This window comes from Dermacentor andersoni, chromosome 3 (genome assembly GCF_023375885.2).
Source record: "Dermacentor andersoni chromosome 3, qqDerAnde1_hic_scaffold, whole genome shotgun sequence".
NCBI classification, from domain to species: Eukaryota; Metazoa; Arthropoda; class Arachnida; order Ixodida; family Ixodidae; genus Dermacentor; species Dermacentor andersoni.
The window spans coordinates 56,067,085-56,086,751 of NC_092816.1; the positions used below are offsets into that span (position 1 = coordinate 56,067,085).

The 19,667-nt window shown below is 46.8% G+C and overlaps 1 protein-coding gene across 1 annotated transcript in view; it reads right to left on the reverse strand.

Annotated features, from left to right (window-relative positions):
• Window positions 1-1,627: 1,627 nt before the first annotated feature.
• Window positions 1,628-19,667, reverse strand: part of LOC126520814 (ras-related protein Rap-1b-like) — a 131,267-nt gene continuing 113,227 nt past the window's right edge. Inside the window, exons 3-4 of the mRNA XM_055063253.2 lie at window positions 5,542-5,794; window positions 1,628-5,481 (exon numbers count right to left, since the gene is read on the reverse strand). Coding sequence (XP_054919228.1) covers window positions 5,265-5,481; window positions 5,542-5,794 — 470 coding nt within the window. The 3' untranslated portion in view covers window positions 1,628-5,264. The remainder of the gene's footprint in view (window positions 5,482-5,541; window positions 5,795-19,667) is intronic.

Here is a 19,667-nt window from a genome sequence, read left to right on the forward strand (position 1 = left end):
GAACATTTTCCTTCGCGGATAGAATCAAATTTTCTAACTAAAAAAATCTGACCTCCGCCCCGTCTTTCAGCGCGTTACCAGTTTAATCCTCAATCTAATCTTTTCCTTCTGAACGTTGCCTTTTCTCATTCCTACGTTTCTACTTGAAAATGAAAAAAAGCTATATTTTGTTACAATAATTACGGAGACACATATGGGAAAGGGCACATTATGACCACACGGTAGGCTTGAAAGCGTACGCGGATTGGATGCGGAGTTATATCACGGTGACAAGAATATGTACATGTACGAAAAGGGAACACATTCATTGACTTTTTTTTTCTTTTTCCTTTACTTGAGCTTTCGCAGAAAAGTACCACAAGTTCTCGTAAAACACCATGATTTTCGGGGAACAACTATAGTTGAGAAGACGGGATGCGATAACGCACTTTGCTGTTTCTTGGATTTTATTCGGTGTTACTATTTTTGATTCGTGTGTTCTCTAGCGTGACCATTTACTTGATAGTCAGACGAGGGAAATATAAGTACAGTCATCACCATCATCGTCGTCACCCTAAGTTCTATGTCACCCGAGCGGACCCCCGTCTCTTGTCAGCTGACTTCGTACTTCATATGCGTGCAAATTTCTTAATTTCATCACATCTCTGCCATCCTCCGTTGCTTTTCCATTGCCCCGGTACCCATTCTGTAAGTATAACATACCAGCGGTTGCCTGTTGTCATTTGAACGGTCATCGTGGTTACATGAACTGCCCAACTACGTTTCTTCCTCTTTGTATTAATTAGAATATCGGCTACCCCCGTTTGCTCTCTAATCTCCTCGTCTCACGCCTATTAATCTTCGTTCTATCGCTCCTTGCGCGGTCCTTAACTTCTTCCCAAGCTTCTTTTGTTAACCTCTACGTTTCTTTCCATTGTATGAGTGCAGGTAGAATACACTAAAGGAGGACACTAGAGGAAAAGAACGTAAGGGTAAAACTCTCTTGTGAAAGTCATTTGACTTACATAGGAGAGTGGAGCAGAGGGAACGCCGAAATAAATAACAAACAGGCTTTCCACTTTGTTTGCAAAAAAAGAAAAAGGAAAACAGAAGAAGTAAAAAAGGAAACTTTTAGTGGAACTCGGGATGGTCGGCGCTCTTTCGACCTTTCTGGCCCTTGCGCCATTAAATACCGCATATCATCAGCGTGATGGTCGCAAGATGAGGGCCGCTTTCGATCCGAGAATATTGTTTAGCATATTTAATTGGATCAAAAGAAGGTAGTATGTACAGTCGCGGACAGAATATTACGGACCATGAAATCTAAGAAAAAGCTGAATATCCCCGCAACCTCACAACGCAATCTGGTATTTGCATTTTGGACTTCGACTAGAATATGCTAACAACGTTGTCGTGAGCAGTTTTACTGGTTACTGCTACAGGCTGCTCGGGAATTGAACGTTTTCGGAAATCCCGTGGTCCATTTTATTCTGTCCGCGAGTGTACATACGATTTATGGATTCGGCGACTATGAGTAAAACAGCAAGGTGCGCTGATGGCATTGCGAGTTCACGAACAATGAATATATATATATATATATATATATATATATATATATATATATATATATATATATATATATATATATATATATATACATACAGAAAGGAGTGCCCACTGATCCCCCGAGCCGCACCATGACTCACGGACCGCGCATTGCACTTGTGGAGGTACGTGGCACAGCTGCCTTGTTCTGCCGGGACATAGCGTCACGTGGTGATTGGCCACCAGGTTTGGCCATTGAACCGGTAAATGGCAGCCATATTAGAGAGTCTTAGAATAGGGGCCCCAATAGTTTGGGGTCCCAGAGAGCTTTGCGGGTGTTAGCATTGGGGCACGCAGGAGTGAAGAGTTTGAGAATAGGGCTTTGCGTTTGCGGATAGCGTCTTGCGCTGACAGCGCCACTACGGCATCAAAGAAAAACTATTAGAAATAATTAAATAAAATATACCATTTTATGATAGTAATAGTAATTTTGACTTGCGTGTATTCGCGTTTAATTACAATTTAGAGCTTATTCGAGCAGCAAAAAATTAGTTGCGCTTAGTTTGGAGCAAAGCAACTTTACGTGCCTTTACCAGCCTTAGACGTGTTAGGCCTACGAGCCATATTATCCACAATCGAATCCGGAATCAGCGGCGTCTAATGAATGAATCTTCATGACACACGCTAGCTGAGAGAAAGCGATAACCGCAGTCACTTCTCCTAGCTTGCGAACTTCACGCGTTACCGCGAATCGAACCCAGTTTGGTGCTAGGTTAGAGCCTTCGCTTCGATGGGCGCCGCCATGTTTGCTAACGCAAAGCTTTTGGGGCCGCTATTTGGGCTCCCGCTAAATCGGTGAAATAGCGTTCCCAACGCAAAACCCAAAGGCAGTTTGCGTCTCGCGCATGCGCAGTGGCTTCGACGCTATTTCTTTGGGGCCTCAAAACGTCTTGGGCCCCTATTCTAAAACTCTCTATTGTGTCATAGCAGCAGTGGAGCGCCAGATACAGTAACTGTTGCCGGGATAGTAGGATGCTATTTCGAGCATAATTATGCTTATTTCACTGCCGGATGTCATCACGCCGGGAAGTCCGTGCACGTATCCCAGGCTCGTGTTCGTTTAATTCAGCTGGCGAACTTCTCAGTTCCGATGGGGGCTAAATGCAAGAAAACACTAGTGTACTTCGATTTAGGCGCACGTCAAAGCACCCCAGTTGGTCAGAATTAAGCCGAATTCCCTTGCTACGACCTGCCATTATTCATATTGAGGTTTTGGCACGTAAAGCTCCAGAACATAATTTAACTTAGCAATAGCTCGTGTCATAATTTGTGTGTGTGTGTGTGTGTGTGCGTGTGTGAGGGAGAGATGCAAGCTTTAATAATATGCTGGAACCACGATGTGTGAATTCTGTGCACGACTATGGGAAAGCAAATGTTCATTTGTGCCTCCTCTCTCAGCATTGCATTCGATCGCTACATAGTGTACACACTTCTTAGTTTGCAGAGGCCTTAGAGACTACATCGAGAATTCTTTGATTGGAAAGACAAAAAAGAAAAAAAAAAACAGGAAAGAAACCCGATTCTGAGCAGACTTTTGAGATCCGAGCGATCTGAACAGCTCAACAAAATTTGTTGGAGCTTCAAGAAAAAGTCAAGGCCGAAATTTGGGAGAGCTTTGGTTATTCGCAGTGAACTTGTTTTAAACACTGACAGACACGAACTCATGACGACACGTGTGTAATGTGTTCCTTCTTCACCTGCCCGTATCTGTCGTGCGCTAAAACAAGTTCACTTTTCGCGGTAGACGCGATCAGTGGCCTTCGCGCCTGTCTCGGGTCGTGTTGGCCAGTAACGTGTACGAGGACGTACAGCTCGCCGTGTCCGCACGGTCCGGACAAGTGGTGCGCGAAAAAATAATCGAGCGATCGGTGGGCAACTGCCCCATTCACGCGTGCACGTCAGGTGAGTACAAAATGACGAAAAACCTTGAACAAGTAGTGTGTGACACCGTGTGCAGTGCGCGACCACCGCTCGGTCCGCACATGTGCGGTATGGGACTCGAGAGAATGAGCCGCCCATCGCGTCAACTTATCCGGCTTACGAAACCTGCAGCGGGCACGCCACAAGACACACGTGCAACGTGGTTGCTACACGACGTTTGACAGAACAGGGCTTGCCAAAAAGAGAAACAAAAAAGCCAAACAAGCAAAATTAATTGTGAAAAAAAGAACATACTGGTAAGCATGCGCACGATCAATATACGCACGGTTCCACACTAACCTGTCGCAGGATTTGCATTGGCGTCACGCCAACGCATGCCTACTAGATAGCGAAACGCTGCGACGTACGCAAAACAGGGTGCAGATCAGTGGATAGCACACGGGTATCAAAGTGGGTACGAGGGCGACACTTAGCGACGCGATAATCTTTTTTCCGGACCTTGTTTTCCAGATGTCGAAGTGGTCTATCCATATGTCGCCACAGCGCAGCGGGCTTTTAAACGCGCGGGCGTCTGCTGAACGTTATCTGGAAGGTAAACTTGCGCGCACCGTATACAACGTTTAATTTAAGCTCTTTGGTGCCCAGGATTTAGAGGGCGGGCGTATACAGAACCGCTCGGGGGCGCTGTGGTAGCCCCTCCGTTTACCGCGTTGGCTTGATCTGAAGCATCAACCTCATGAAGCGTATTTCGGGCACACCATTGGCGCCGCATCGCCACATCTATTTCGAGGCACGTGTTTGCGATTTTTTTCCGACCGCAAAGACGTCCACCTGCCACGTCATCGCGCTCCGCGAAATGGACGCGTTGACGCTGCGCCAAAGATTGTGCATGGTGTGCAGGCTTCATGTGGTTACTACCTGAAAGCGCAGATCCGAGCAGAGTTTTATCGCCCGATGGTTACCGTCGGAGTCCAAAGTCTGCCCCGCATATGACCGTAACAGCTTCTGTGCTCCCTACGGTCGGCATTGTAGCGCTCTTGGCGTTACATATCTCAAGAGAATAACAGGCGCTGTACTATAAACGTTCTGTACTTAATGTTCTTGTGCCTTCGGGAGCGCCGAATGGTTCTGTAGAAGGTCATATGTTTACGTGGCCCCTGTAACTGTGGTGGTCGCGCGTGCAGTGACCTTTGCTGTCTTTCGACGCAGAATAGAATGACGTGAATAGAAGTTGCCATCCAACCTGACAGGGAATGCCTGTGTACTTTAGCTTTCTCAAATCTTTGCGCCTTACGTGTTTCCGTACAACTCTTTCCGTTAACGAGGGGGCATTTGCTATAGTGCCGTGAAAAGAAGACAGAGAAGGTGAGCACACTGAGACAGAAGTACGTACAGTCGGCCACAAAATTTACGGGACATGGTTTCTGCGACAAGAGTGAATTTCTGCCCCGTTAACCGCGACGCTTCTAATTTAATGCAACATCGTGCAGTTCGGTAATACATCTACAGGTTACTTCTACAGCGCCAAGGAGGAAGGCTTAAGAGGGACGAAGAATCGGCAGGACCGCGCGCTGCGTCCGTTTAGTCTGCGTACTTTTGCGCTGTCGAAGTAACGAACTCGCCCCGATTTACCGTTCTCCTAGTATACCGTACGCATCGAACTTTGAATTAGAGGCCACGTGCCCAGGCTTTCGGCGGGAGGGGTAAGCTTGCTTTCCCGCAAATCTCGCGTCCCGTAAAACCCTTGCGGCCCACCGTACACAACGTGCCGGGCAGACGAAAAAGCGGAGCGCGATCGCTCATAAGATGTGGCACTTCTGGTCCGGGTCCTCCGCGCCGTCGTGGCTGGCTGCCGGCGCCGACTCGACTTGTCTCGACGCCTTGCGGCTCCGGGGCGTCGACGGGGAGGGACAGCTGCTGCTTCCGCCGCAGCCTCCCGTCGCCGACGCGGCGCTCGACTTGCGCCGCATGCTGCTGGGCAAGCTGCCCAGCGAGCCGAGCCGCTGGGAGAGCCGGCTCGGCGACTTGTTCGGCGTCAGCAGGAGCGGCGAGTCCGGCGGCCGCTCGTGCACGGACAGCGAGCGGCCGGCCGCCGCAGGGATTGGCGGTGGCGGCGGCGGCGGCGGCTGCTGGCGCTCCATGGCGCACGCCTGCTGGAGCAGCTCGACGAAGAGCGCGGCCACGTTGACGTTGTACTTGGCGCTCGTCTCGAGGTAGCGGCAGTTGTGCATGCTCTCCTGGGCCAGCCTCATCGCCATGTCCTGCGGCACTTGGCGGGTGGAGAGCAGGTCCGACTTGTTGCCCACCAGGACGATGGGGACTCGCTCGCCTGCGCCGCGAAAGGGAACACGCAGACAAGCAGTCAGAAGGAGACATGATTATGATGATGATGATGATGACGATGATGCCCCTGATGAGTTTGGCGCATACCCACTCACGGGGATTGGCCCTAAGACTTTGCTTATGTGTTCAGGTGATGAATTTAAAGATGCGGACGACTAGTACTGTTTTCTCTTTCCTTTCTTTCTTTCTTTCCATTAGATGTGTGTATAACAGGCTGGCATCATCAGGGATCCCCGCTGCTCCTTCTCTCTTAGGCAAATTGTACATATCAAACATAGGGCGGCTCGAAGAAACGCACAAACAAACTAGATAGAATAATAACATAAAATGCAAATAAAAGTCCAATAAAAACTAACGCATAGCTCAAATGAAGTTAAGGTTAAACCATTGTGCGTTATAAAATACAGAATTCGCACAAGTAATGTCAATTAAGATTGCAGAGCAGTCACTCGCGCTTCACTTGTATTTCAAGGAAATACAATCTACAATACAATATATAGAGGTTGCACCACAGGTTGACACAAGATCAAAGCATACTTTTCAGGAAGATTAAGGTGCATCACAGTGATATTTCCATAAAAACATAATTCACGCAGAACGTGTTATCTTTCTTTAATAAATAACCGCCATTCTTAACGCTTACAAAACTCTTGCTTTCACCATAACGCTTATTTCAACTTTGAGTAACTCAGGTGAAGCATTTTCTCAAAGCGATATTTTTCTCTGTTTGGCGAAATAAAAGGCCGGTTCCTAGGCTTTAAATTTTGATCGAGCAAGCAATAAAAGAATAATTAAAGAAGAGAGAGATGCAAATGAGAGAAAGGCGGGGAGATTAACCAGAGTTAAAGCCTCCGGTTTGCTACCCTGCACCAGGGGAAGGGAAAGGGCAGCTAAAGGCGGAAAGAAGAGCGGGGGCAAAAAGAAAGACGTGAAAAAAAAGTGAACCGTCGTTGTACCGAAAGTCGGCCTGCGCTTTGTTTACCTTTTTACGTGGCAGTGACCTATTAGAAAGACTATAATGAAAAATTAAAGGAAAGTCTTAATTCAAGCCATACAGCTCCGTAGATGCGGACCTCAGCATAGCACAGCTGACGTTATCGCTACATTGTTTGCGGGAAAAAAAAAGAACTCCCCTCGGTCCTGACTCACACAGGTAAAGATACCTGACACACACACGTAAAGATACCGTGCAGTGTTTCACCCTCTAGTTGTGAAGCAGAGTTTAGCATATATAATCGCACCTGAGAATATCAGACAGTACCCATAGATTGGAAGACTTCTAAGGTTGTGCCTTTTCAGAAGCCTGGCAAGCCTGAGAACTTGCTTTCAACCTTCCGGCCAATGAGTTTGATTAACTGCGTCAGTAAACTCATAGAGAAAACCGCGCAGATGAGATGGCAGTGATCTCTGGAAACTAGTGCGGCCTTACCAGAGAAAATGACTGTCTTGGGGTTGCGCCGAAATGCTCTCGACTCGGTTCTCTACGTGGCGACGCATGTGGAACATGAGAAGGCAGCAGGCAGCATGACAACAGCGCCCTTTCTAAATGTTCGACGGGCTTTCAACACTCTCACTCGTGGCAATGTTTTACGTGGCCCTCGCAGTCTCTGAATAAGAGGCCAACTTGTCGGTTGTATTTCTGACTTCCTTTCTCATTAATAAACCTTGATGATGGCCAGAAATGGCCAGAGTACACAATTTGAGCTTAAACAGGGCGTGCCTGCAAGGCAACGTCTTGAACCTAGTACTATTCAATGATGTAATGTTGAAGTTGCCGGAATTGATGTTGCCGACAGTGCAAATCTCAAGCTACGCCAATAAAATATGTCTCTGGCCATTGGGGTGAAGTTACATTGACGCTAGAAATTAAATTAAAATTAAATTATGGGGTTTTACGTGCCAAAACCACTTTCTGATTATGAGGCAAGCCGTAGTGGAGGACTCCGGAAATTTCCGGAGTCCTCCACTGTTGCCGGAGTCCTCCATTGCCCGTTAAAGATCCCCACCTGGGGATCTTTAACGGGCACCGAAATTTAATACATTGACGTTAAGCCATTTTTACAAGAGGGAACTGACATCACTACACGCTACTTATTAGAATAAGGTATATGTCTTTCCTCTGAGAAGCCAGCAGAGGGGGCTTTCACAAAGAGACATCTTGGCAGCCTTCCGCTTGCAGTCAACCAGATTGCAGTACTTAGTCATCTCGCTGGTTTCTTGAATTATCTTAGATTAAACACTGTCCTTGGGAGCTCACAGATATCGTCCCTTGAAGAGCGTGTGAATTTCGCAATAAATATCGTGAAATGGCACATCAGGCAGGAAGTGGGGAGGCTCGACAGAATCAGTAATGAAGCTTCACATTTCACTTGTTCGTGAAGCCATCACTCACTCAGTGCCAGTTATGCTTGGCTTATCTCAAGTAATGAAAAAAAAAAGTTGTTAACAAAAATATTGGCCCACAGACTTCGAACATGTCTTGTTTTGCATCGTACAACACGAAGTACTCTTCTATAAATAGAAGCAACGTAAGCTACAGTTCGATTTAATCTTCAAGAAATCTGCGATGCAGTTCGAGCACATCAGGTCATTTCGCGTCAGTATCATGATTATGTACGTTCTCAACATCCTCCTCGGCGCCTTCCTGAACCTACTGTAACTTTGACCATTCCTGAAGAAATCATCCACCTATATCCCTTCGAAGCGAAATACTTGACACTTCTCCAAATGAGCCGTCGGCAAGATTTCTTAACATTTGTTTTCACAGATGGTTCAACAACAGACGAAGGTTCGGCGGCACTCTGCTACGTCCCTAAACACCACACGAGCGAAAGTTGCCGATTGTCTCACCAGACGTCATCTACGACTGCCGTACTCTTCGGTTTATTGCAAGCGGCTAGATTCATGTAAGAAATTAGTTGCATCGACAGGTGGATGATCTACTCTCACTCAAAGACAGCTCTAGAAGTGTTAAGTACACCACACCTTATTTACTAGAGTTTTTATCACTCTGTACGATATCCCAAAAGTGCAACTGATGGCATCTTTGGTTGACCATGAAATTTGTTTTCAGTGGATTCCGGTGCATGTCTGTATTGCAAAAAAAAAATATGACGGTGCGGACAGACTGGCGACTGCGACGCACAATTTGTATACCTTGACCTTTATTGAATATTCAATATCAAATGTCATACGTTTTTTTTTTTTTTATCTAGACTGCGACGAAAACTTTGTGAAGCCACGCGATTGCACGATCACGCGAGGTCATTTATTTTATTCAGGACTGACCCGCTTTTGCACTTCAGAATATACCAACGCATTGATCGCGCCTTTGATATGCTTATGCGTCGACTACGCCTGGAGGTGACCAACACACCTTACTTTTTTTCATAGAATCAGGAAGAGGTCGTCTGCTGCTTGCGCACACTGTAACACCCCGGATGCGTCTTTGGAACATTTGCTCATCGAGTGTCCCCAAATACGACTGGCAGTGCGAAGCCGCTTGTAGCCGGATGGATAGGCGCGCCCTTTATCTGCGGATAATGTTATTGACTTGCCGTCGTTGCGAGACGAACGCATACATGCTCTCACAGTTCTTCGTGCTTTTCTGACAGACAGTGACCTTATACAGTCGCTTTGAAAGATGAAACATCGTACATGTGCTCAATATCTGACTTCATGCACGATTATGTGAACTTGCGCAATTTTTTATGTGCTTCTTTCATCGCTGTGTGCAAGGTTCTTTCAGTTTTGGTGCCGTGACTAGACAGAGGTCGTTGCGGTAACGTGTGACGTTACTGGACGTTCGCATATCGCCGATACTGCGCGCTCTAGCTATGTAATATTGCCTAGCCTGCTATGCTTCTGCTAAGTGATGCTATATTATACCGGTACATTCTATTTTCGCCCTTTCTTCCTTTTTTTTCTTTTTCATGCACTCCTTAGCCACCGGAGTTTATTTCCGATTATAGGAATAGCCTGCCCTACAGTGGCCTACTTTCCCAGGATCTCATCGTTGAATAAACAATGATCCCAAAGGGAGAAAATTATAGTCGAATTCTCTTCTTTTAACCTCTCGTCGAAAAGAATTGCGACAGAACCCATCTCATGTCGAAGGTAATGTGTTGGCATTGAATATATATGGCGACACAACGTATTGACACCGTCGATACGAGTTATGTATGACGTGTGTACTGCAGCGAGATTTCTCTTTCGCGCCAACCCATAAGAACACTCGGCGCCACCCAGCACCGCCGACGCGAAGCGTGCGTGTGGCATCCAAAACGCACGGCGCGCCTGTGCGTGCGAACGCTGGGAAACGCGTCACGCCAGCAGCCGGGCTCCTCTCTCGCGCTTCTTTCTGGACACGGTGTGCCATCTAGTGGCACTGCCCAAAGGTCCGCGCGTGGCCTCCGAGACTAGAGGCGTGGCGCGCCGGTGCCTGCGGACGCTGCTGTGAGCGGTTCCCTCGCTTGCCGCACACTCTGTGGCTCGTGCTCTCAGCGACTCAAGTTGGCGAGAGGTTCGTTGAAGAGCGGCGCGCACCCAGTGCATTCGTGTCACAACTCTCTAAAGCGAGTTGGCGTGGAATGCGTTCTGTGGAAAGCGGCACATAAGCAGTCCATTCGGGGCGCAGCCTGCTAATGTGTCGGGTTGCTGTCCCCGAGAAACCCCTTGTGACGCGAGTTGGATTGCGCTCGGCATCGGATGAACTTAAGGGATCTTTTTCATCATTGCGGAGCAGCACATTGCCAGGGACCCACATCTACAGTTACCCAAGTTGGCGTCAAATACGTTCATCGAAGAGCGGAACACACATACTGGCACATACCGAGTGACCCAAGTATACATCAAAGATGTTCGTTGAAGACCAGCGCGGACGGAGTTATGCACACCCGGTGCTCCAAGTGGGCGTCAAAGTGTTTCTTCGAAGAACGGTACCAACCCAGTCCCGCATCTTACAGAGTGTAGGCGTGAAAGATGTTCGTTGAAAAAGCGGCACGTATGTACACATTACCGCATGCTCAGTGACGCAAGTTGGTCCGGCGGTTGGTATCGAACTCTCTTACCTCAACACAGTAGCCTGATGCACTACTCATTCAGCCACGAAACTACCCAGTAAGATAGATAGATAGATAGATAGATAGATAGATAGATAGATAGATAGATAGCCCCCGAAAAGTGCGTGAAGTAACTTAAGAATGCTAATGTGCTAAAACACCAGCATAAATGATGTTACGAATTTCAACGTATTTTCTCGAATTCGAGTCCCCCGTCTAAAAGCAAGAAATCCTCGAAACTTGCCTGCGTCTTTGGTGCCCTGAGAACACAACACAACCATTATATTCGAGAAAAAGGAGCCTTCACTGGGAAAAGTTCGCTGCTGGATTTTTAGTTTTGGTGCTGTCGCAGTGGTGCCAACGCTAGAGAAATTTCCCTAGATCTAGGGATGCTAGGCCTTGTTTAGGAAATGTTTTCCACATATCGGAAAAATTTGCGTTACGACATGGAGAAAATAAAAAGCCAGAGACTTGAGAAAGCACTGCTACGACGCCGCTATGACCGATACGTGGAACTGCTGACGAGATGACGTGTTCTGATTTCAGTCAGCCCGAGTTACCTTCGCATTATCATGCGAAGTATGACTTGTGGTGCAGTGAAGGCTTCTCGTCAAGTAAACAAGGTGTGGATGTCCCCTTTTAAATAATATATTTACATGCAACCGGCAAAACAAGCGTGTGCTGCAATGGCAAACAAAGCAGCAGCTGCAAATCTCCTTATAAGCGGACACATATTCCTAGCACTCAGCATGACTAGGTGGCCTGGCTACCACTCTGCACTCAAATTTACCGTTCGTAGGCAGAGCAACAGAATCCTATTGTAGAGCCCCAGTGTTCACGTGTTTTCGTTAGTTTTGGCGTAGAAGAAATACAGAATCGGACGCGTGTCTGCGTGCTTCGCTGCAAATGACTTGTAAGCGCGCAAACGTGGTGCTGATACGTCTTTACATCCTAGCATGTAAGAAAAATGTGTTAAATATAATTCATATTGGTGTCGTGAAGGGACACACTGCTTTGGAATTGCTACGTATTCTGTAATCCGGCGTAGTCCGCGTTGCCAGCTTCCAATATGTTTCCATGTCAATCTGGGCTTTTTGCTGTTCAAGTTTGTTTTGCGTGTAGAGCGAATAAGAACGCGCTAACGTTTTGGTTTGTGTATGTGGTTTTAAGCAGGAGGCTGTGTTGTTAGCAGGAAAAACTATGGTTAGCTCGGCTTGCACTGCAAGCTAATTTCAGTTTGAGTGCAGCGACTTCGTTATTTAATATTTATCAAACGAGCTTGGAAATCAGTTGAAATTATAAATTTTCAATAATCGTCAGTCTACTTTATAGCCACTGCAGGACGAAGGCCTGTCCCTGCAATCTCCAATTATCCCTGCCTTGCGCCAAGCTATTCCAACTAGCGCCTGCGAATTTCTTAATTTCATCAGCCCACCTAGTCTTCTGCCATTTCGAAGTGTGCTTCCCTCTTCTTGATATCTATTCTGTAACCATAATGGTCCACTGGTTATTTTACCCATGCATTACATGGCCTACCCAGCTCCATTTCTTTCTCTAAATGTAAATTAGAATATAGGTTATCCCCGTTTGCTCTATGATCCACATCGCTCTCTTCCTGCCTCTTAACGTTACACCAAACATTCCTGGTACCATCGCTGTTTGCGCAGTCTTTGGCTTGTTCTCGAGCTTCTTTGTCAGTCTCCAAGTTTCTGCGCCATATGATAGCACCACTAGAATGCACTGATTGTACCCTTTGTGTTCAGTGATAGACGTAAGCTTCCAGTCAGTATCTGACAATGTTTGCCGAATGCGCTCCAACCCATTTTTATTCTTCTGTAAATTTCCTTCTCATGATCAGGATCCCCTGTGAGTAATTGAGCTAAGCAAATTTATTCCTTCACAGACTCTAGAGGCTGACTGGCGATCCTGAACTCTTGTTCCTTTGCCAGGCTATTGATCATTATCTTTGTTTTCTGCATATTAATATTAAACCTCACTCTTACACTCTCTCTGTTAATGTCCTCAATCATTTGTTGTAATTCGCCTCCAGTGCTGCTGAACAGAACAATGTCATCTGCAAACAGGAGGCTGCTGAGATATTCGCCCTTGATCCTTACTCCCAAGCCTTCCCAGTTTAATAGCTTGAATACTTCTTCCAAGCATGCAGTGAATAGCATTAGAAAGATTGTCTCCCTGTATGACCCCTTTCTTAATAGTTATCTTGCTACTTTTCTTGTGGAGAACTAAGGTAGCTGTGGAATCTGTAGATATTTTCTAAGATATTAACGTAAGCATCCTGTACTCCTTGACTACATAATACTTCTATGACTCCTGCTGTCTCCACTGAATCAAATGCCTTTTCGTAATATATGAAAGCCATATAGAGAGGCTGTTTGTATTCTGCTGATTTCTCGATTACCTGATTGATGACATGAATGTGATCCATTGCAGAGCAATCTCTCCTGAAGCCTACCTATTCTTTTCGTTGACTAAAGTCCAGTGTTGCCCTTATTTTATGGGAGATTATCTTTGGTGAATATTTTATATAATGCTGGAAGTAAGCTAATGGGCCTATAATTTTTCAATTCTTTAACGTCTCCCTTTTTGTGGATTAGTATAATGTTGGCGTTCTTCCTGTTCTCTGATACCTTTGAAGTCGATAGACAGCTTCTATAAACGGCCGCAAGCTTTTCAACCATGATGTCTCCTCCATCTTTGATTATATCGAGTGTTATTCCATCTTCTCCTGCTACTTTTCCTCGTGTCATGTCTTGCAAGGCCCTTCTAACTTCACCGATAGTTATAGAAAGAGTCTCTATAACCTGTTCATTACTACTTCGAGTGGAGGTATCGTGGCTGCCCTGTATGTTGTACAGGTCAGTAAGAATTATTCCGCTGCTTTTACTATATCTTCGAAATTGGTGATGATATTACGCTGCTTATCTTTCAGTGCATACATCTTGGCTTGTCCGATCCCAAGTTTCCTTCTGACTGATTTCATGCTGGGTCCATTTTTTACTGCTTCCTCAGTCTTTCTTACGTTATAATTTGGAATATTCCTTATTTTGCCCTTGTTGATTAGTTTTGACAATTCCTGGAATTCTATCTGATCGCTTGAGTTATATACTTTCATTCTCTGTCGTTTCTTTATTAGGTCCTTCGTTGCTTGGTAGAGCTTATCTGTTGGTTGCGCTGGTGCATTACTTCCCACTTTATATTGCTGCTTCAGAAGACAGCCTATTTACGGTTTCATTCATTACATCTATGTCATCTTCATCTCGCTATAAAAGGCCGAATTTTGTTTGCAAGTACCAGCCCGAATTGATCTGCTTTTACCCTTACTGCGTCTAGGTTGGCCTGTTTTTTCTTGACTAATTTGACTCTTTCTCTGTTGAAATTGAGGTGAATCCTTGACATCATTAACCTATGATCACTGCACTTTACCCTAACTAACACTTCTGCATCCTGCACTATGCTGGGATCGGCAGAAAGTATGAAATCAATTTCATTTCTTGTTTCACCATTATGGCTTTTCCATGTCTACTTCTTGTTGCTATGCTTCTGGAAGAAGGTGTACATTATTCGCAGCTTATTCCTTTCCGCGAATCCTACCAACATCTCTCCTCTAGCGTTTCTAGAACCGACGCCGTAGTTGCCAATTGCTTGTTCACATGCCTGCTTTTTCCCCACTTTTGCATTGAGGTCACCCATTACTATAGTATGCGGAATTCGCACTTTTCTCATCGCTAATTCAACATTTTTATAAAACTGATATGCTTCGTCATCATCATGACCGGAGGTTGGAGAATAGGCGTGTATTACCTTTAATCTATACCTCTTATTAAGTTTTATTACGACTACTGCTACCTTCTCAATAATGCTGGAGAATTCGTCAATGTTGCCCGCTGTGTCCTGATGGATCAGGAATGCTACTCGCTACTGCTTCTTATCTGGAAGTCCTGTATGGCAGAGAATGTGGCCACTAGTCAGCACTGTATTAGCCTCACCAGTTCTTCTAACCTCACTAAGGCCAGTTATATCCCGAATAATGCCTGATATTTCCTTAAAGAGGCCTGCTAAGCCAACTTCACTCGAGAGAGTTCGGGTGTTAAACGTTGCCAGCCTCAGTTTCCATTGGCAGCCTGTCCGGGTCCAGAGATTCTTAGCACCCTCTACTGCGTTACATGTCTGACCGCCGCCTTGGTCAGGTGCTTCGCAGCTTCTGGGGACCCGAGGGCAGCTGGTTGATTGAATTAGTCATTTGGGAGGGAGTCGCCGAATACTGCACCAGGGAGGTCAATTCCTGTTCTAGCGAGGGAGCGTCTTTTGTTGAACCTCAGTCGGTCTTCCTAATTGGATTAGTATAGCCCCACTTGCTCTCGGCATTTTTGCCGGTGTCAGGCGTCACTCCAAGCCAATGTACTGGAGGAAGTGAATTCGAGCTTACCACCCTCAGATTTAAAAACACTTGCATAAAAAAGTATATCCCTAGAAAAAATTTTTTGCTGCTGTCAGGCGTCACTCCAAGCATGGAGATGTAGTGTACTGGAGGAGGTGAATTCGAGCTTACCACCTTCAGACTTAAAAACACTTGCATAAAAAGTATATTTTTAGAAAAACCATATTGACAAACTGAATAAGTGTATGTTACAAAAATTGAGGGAAATCTAGCGAATTCCATTATCCAATTTAGGCGAAAACTAGCTTTGGAGGTTGGCAGCACTGGACCGTCGTCTGATAAGGATAAATGCGTTCATCATTGGGTCAATATATCACAAGCTTTTCCGTACGTGAAGTTTTCGCAAACAGCAACCTATTGTAGCGGTACCCTGTAACATGATTCAGAGTTTTACATATTCATTTATACAAATTCACTGGCAGCGGTGCTACACTTCCGGTTTCATCGCGTCTTATAGGCGATTTTCTCGGCTCTAGGCAATTCGTTTAAACTGAATTAGTTGTATTTTCTTTCTCAGTGTTAAAGTGAATGAATATTTCTTGTACTTTTGTACTTCAGTTCTTGCCGGGACGCGTTGCACCTTGTTGTATACAGTCTAAAAGTTTTGTACGCCCTTCGTGGTTTCTCTTGTTCTCAAACAATAATCGCAGCCTATCGTTCGTTTCCTTTCTCAGAACACTTGGCGCTCGCTAGTTCCCGGTCATATGTGACGTGCATAACGCTGCTAAGCGCATGCTGTTCTCGTCTTGAAAGAGCCGGGCGCCTCTCGCCATATTCTATAGTCGTGCGCAGTTGTACTACCTTTACAGACCGTGGCAGCTCAAGCTGAACGACGCCTAGAGGGCATCGTGAACACCTGACGTCTGCCACAAAATACAGTCGAACGCCTTTATAAAGAAGTGCTCGGTGCCTCCGACATTGTTCGTTATGCCAGGTAACTTCGTTATAAAGGCCGCGCACAGCGCAGCTCATAATAGAACCGGGACATAATTATTCCTTCGTTATACAAGTCATTTCGTTGTAGAGCCACTAGTTGTAGAAGCGCTCAACTGTATGTGCTTTATCTGCTAGCTACAGGCGATACGCAATCTGGCGCGGCTGTCATCATTGGAAAGCTCGATCGCACGGTGTCTGTAGTCAGTAGTTGAACGGTTCGCACACGCGTATTATTTCCTCGAGTACAAGCTGATGTGGATGTTGATTCCTTTGGTAAATTTCCAATCCGTTGTTATCGTCTTCGCCACTGTTTTCTTTTGAGCACTTTCGCACTCAGTCTGAATTACAACACAGGAACCCGTTACCGAAGGGAATCCCGGACCGCACACGGCAGCTCCAACACATTAAAAATTAGGGAATTAAACGTCGTTGCAATGACTGGTAGCACCCCGCTTACAAGACAAATGGTATCTGTCATTCTTTCTGGCAGAAAAAAAAATTAAGAAGTGTGGCGGGTGTATACCACGTCGTAACTCATACTGAACGTGGTAGTACACGTGCTGCACCGGTTCGTAAATGCCGAAAGAGATCTCCATTCATTATCACCGGGGCCAAGTAATAATATTAAACACAAACCTTGCGTATATACATCAGAGAAGCACGATGGCGGCGCGATCCGTTCACGGACTCCGGTATGACGTGACCTGCAACCCGAAAGAACGCGCGGACCGGAATAAGTCGAGCGAACGGGGTGCGCCTATATGTGGAATCGGCGACGCTTCAGAGCACGTCGCGGGCGCAATATCTCTGCCGGGTGCATAGACGGGGCTGCCTTGTCGCAACACCAAGTGGGACGGTACGTACGGGACGACCTGGATTTCGTCCGTCGTGTACGCAGCCGGGACCGTCCCGTAGACAGGTCACGTAGTGTCGTGGGGATGGATGTATAGAGGGGGGGTCCTAGGTGTTCTTTTGTATTTTTTTTCTTTTTTGCTCAGGATTCCCGGTATTCTTTGCGTCCGAAGCTCAGACCATGTGTCGTGCTGTAGACTTCCAAGTACGGCGGCTGTTTCAAGTCGCGGCGAATCCTTCCGTCGTCCATCGTGATGCATTTCTTTTTGAAGCGCTCAAACTACTACTATAGCGCGTTTTTTTTTCGTTTTGCTCCAAGAAAAACATTCGAATTACGGTTAGAAATACTTGTATGCAAGGTAAAAATATCACGAATTACTTGCACACCACTTGCTACCTCGGGTGACATTCGTAGACTCGATTAAAGAAAACTGAAACGGGAAGTTAGCACAAAACAACGCCTTTTTATTTGCATGCTTTCGAACTGAACAAATTCAGATTTGGCAGGTGAACCGTCTCGCGCCTTATGGTCGCCTTTAAACGGTTGTTACATCAGAAATGGCTGCTTCAGTTCGTGCGCCTGAATGGATGCAGTCACACGGTTTCCTGAATTGTTCAACTTCGTTGGAAGCACCGGACGCAAGGAGTTGTCTCATGAATCAGAGATGTCGACACGACGACACTTCTTTCTTGTTTTTTCTTCTACAGCGAAGCTGTTAAGGGCTACTTTCCCCACAATCATGTCCTGTAGGAAAAAATCCCGAAGATGGTGCAATGCCGGGCCGATCCGCGGCGGAGGTGAAGCAGGCGTTAAGCCCTTCCTGTACGTGAGCCGATCTCAAAGGCAGTGCAGGGTCGAAGCCCGTGCGTGTCCTAATCTTACGGTTCTTCATGCAATATACCCTGAAAGGTATCCCAATGCGGACTGCCCTGCTTTTGGACTAACGGCAACATTGGCCCATGTGCTGGGAAAGTGTGAAGCCATCTGCTCCGCCTTCAGCGAGGATAGGTGGGCTGCGCTCTTGGGCAGCTCCGAATTATATGACCAAACCCTGGCCCTGCAGAATGCCCGCGATCGGGCCCTCAAGCTCGGCTTGGCGGACCCTACGTGGGACTAGCCGGGTGGCGCGGGGTCTCCCCTGCGTCTTCTCTGGACCTATTAAAGTTATTTCACTCACTCACTCACCCGCGGCGGAAGTGCAGTTCGTCATTAAGGGGCCCACATACACAACTTCTCTGGTTATCTTTCTTTCATAGAATGGAAAAGCACTGAGTTTTCCTTTTTTTTTGTGAATTACCACACATCAAGACAAAATCAGCATTTCCTCGCTCAGGCATCTCGTTTGGATTTATGAGCTCTGATTCGGCATGTCGCGAATTCGCGACAACAGGTTGCAGAAGAGGTTGTCATCCTGCACAGTTCATGCTAGTAACGTGTGTGCGACATCTCGCAACATTACCGTGAATTTACCCTAGCCTTTGGAGGGATCGACACTGAACAGAAGCGCCAAATTATAGTTAACACTGATTAAAATCTTATTGTTGCGATAGCAGTTATTCGGAGACTCCAGACGCATGTCTGCCGTCGCCGTCACCGTGATGTACCGCATAAAATCCAAGGGGGATAACATCGTCGCCGAGCGCCGTAAGCTGTATGTGCGAGTGAAAGCCTGAGAGAGTGAGCCGACCTACAACGAAGGACGAAGACGGGCCAGGGGTAAAGCTCTGCTCGCCAGTGCCCGCTTAGACAAGAATCGAGCATGCTTCGTAGACGCTGCTTCGTACGCTCAAGAAGAAGCCTTCTCCTCAGTGGTCATCGACTGTTATTCCAAAGTCCTCAGCTGCGCTACCATCCGCATTTCTAGTTCCAGCTTTCAAGAGCAGGTTGGAATTGCTCTTGCATTGACGGACAGTGTACATGACACGATTTATTCAGAATCCAAGGCCGCTATCAGGGCCTTTCAGATGGGAATGGTGGCTCCCCAGGCCCTACGTATCATCCAAAGTGCTAAAGACATGAAACATCACTCTTTCGCCTGGTTCCCTGCGCACCTTGGAACCATTGAGGGTGCCTCGCTCAACCCCAACGAGGAGGCGCACTCGGCTGCATGAGGTTTGACTGACCGTGCGTCGGGTAACGCGTCCTCTCCTGGGCGACCCGAGCCTCTCTGCTCGTACAACGAGATCTGCAAGCGTAATTACTTATCAAGAAGGCTCCTGCCTCTGCCGCACTCCTCGCTGTGCGGGGCTCAGACAGTCACTCTCGGACTACTAGAAACAAGCACTTACCCGAGCCCCGTGGCACTGCACACAATGTACCCGGAACGGTTCCCAAGCCCGGACTGCCCCCTGTGTGGTGGTTATGCGAATTTCGAGCATGTCCTGTGGGGCTACGCCTCTGCCGGTCGCCCTTTCACTCAAGAGGAAATGATGAAGCTTATTGAGGCCCAGGACCAGACCTCTCAAATCCTGGCAGTCCAGAGGGCCCGCGAGAGAGCCGTCAGGTTTCACCTGATGGTCCCCGAGTGGGCCTAGCCAGGTGACGTGAGTTT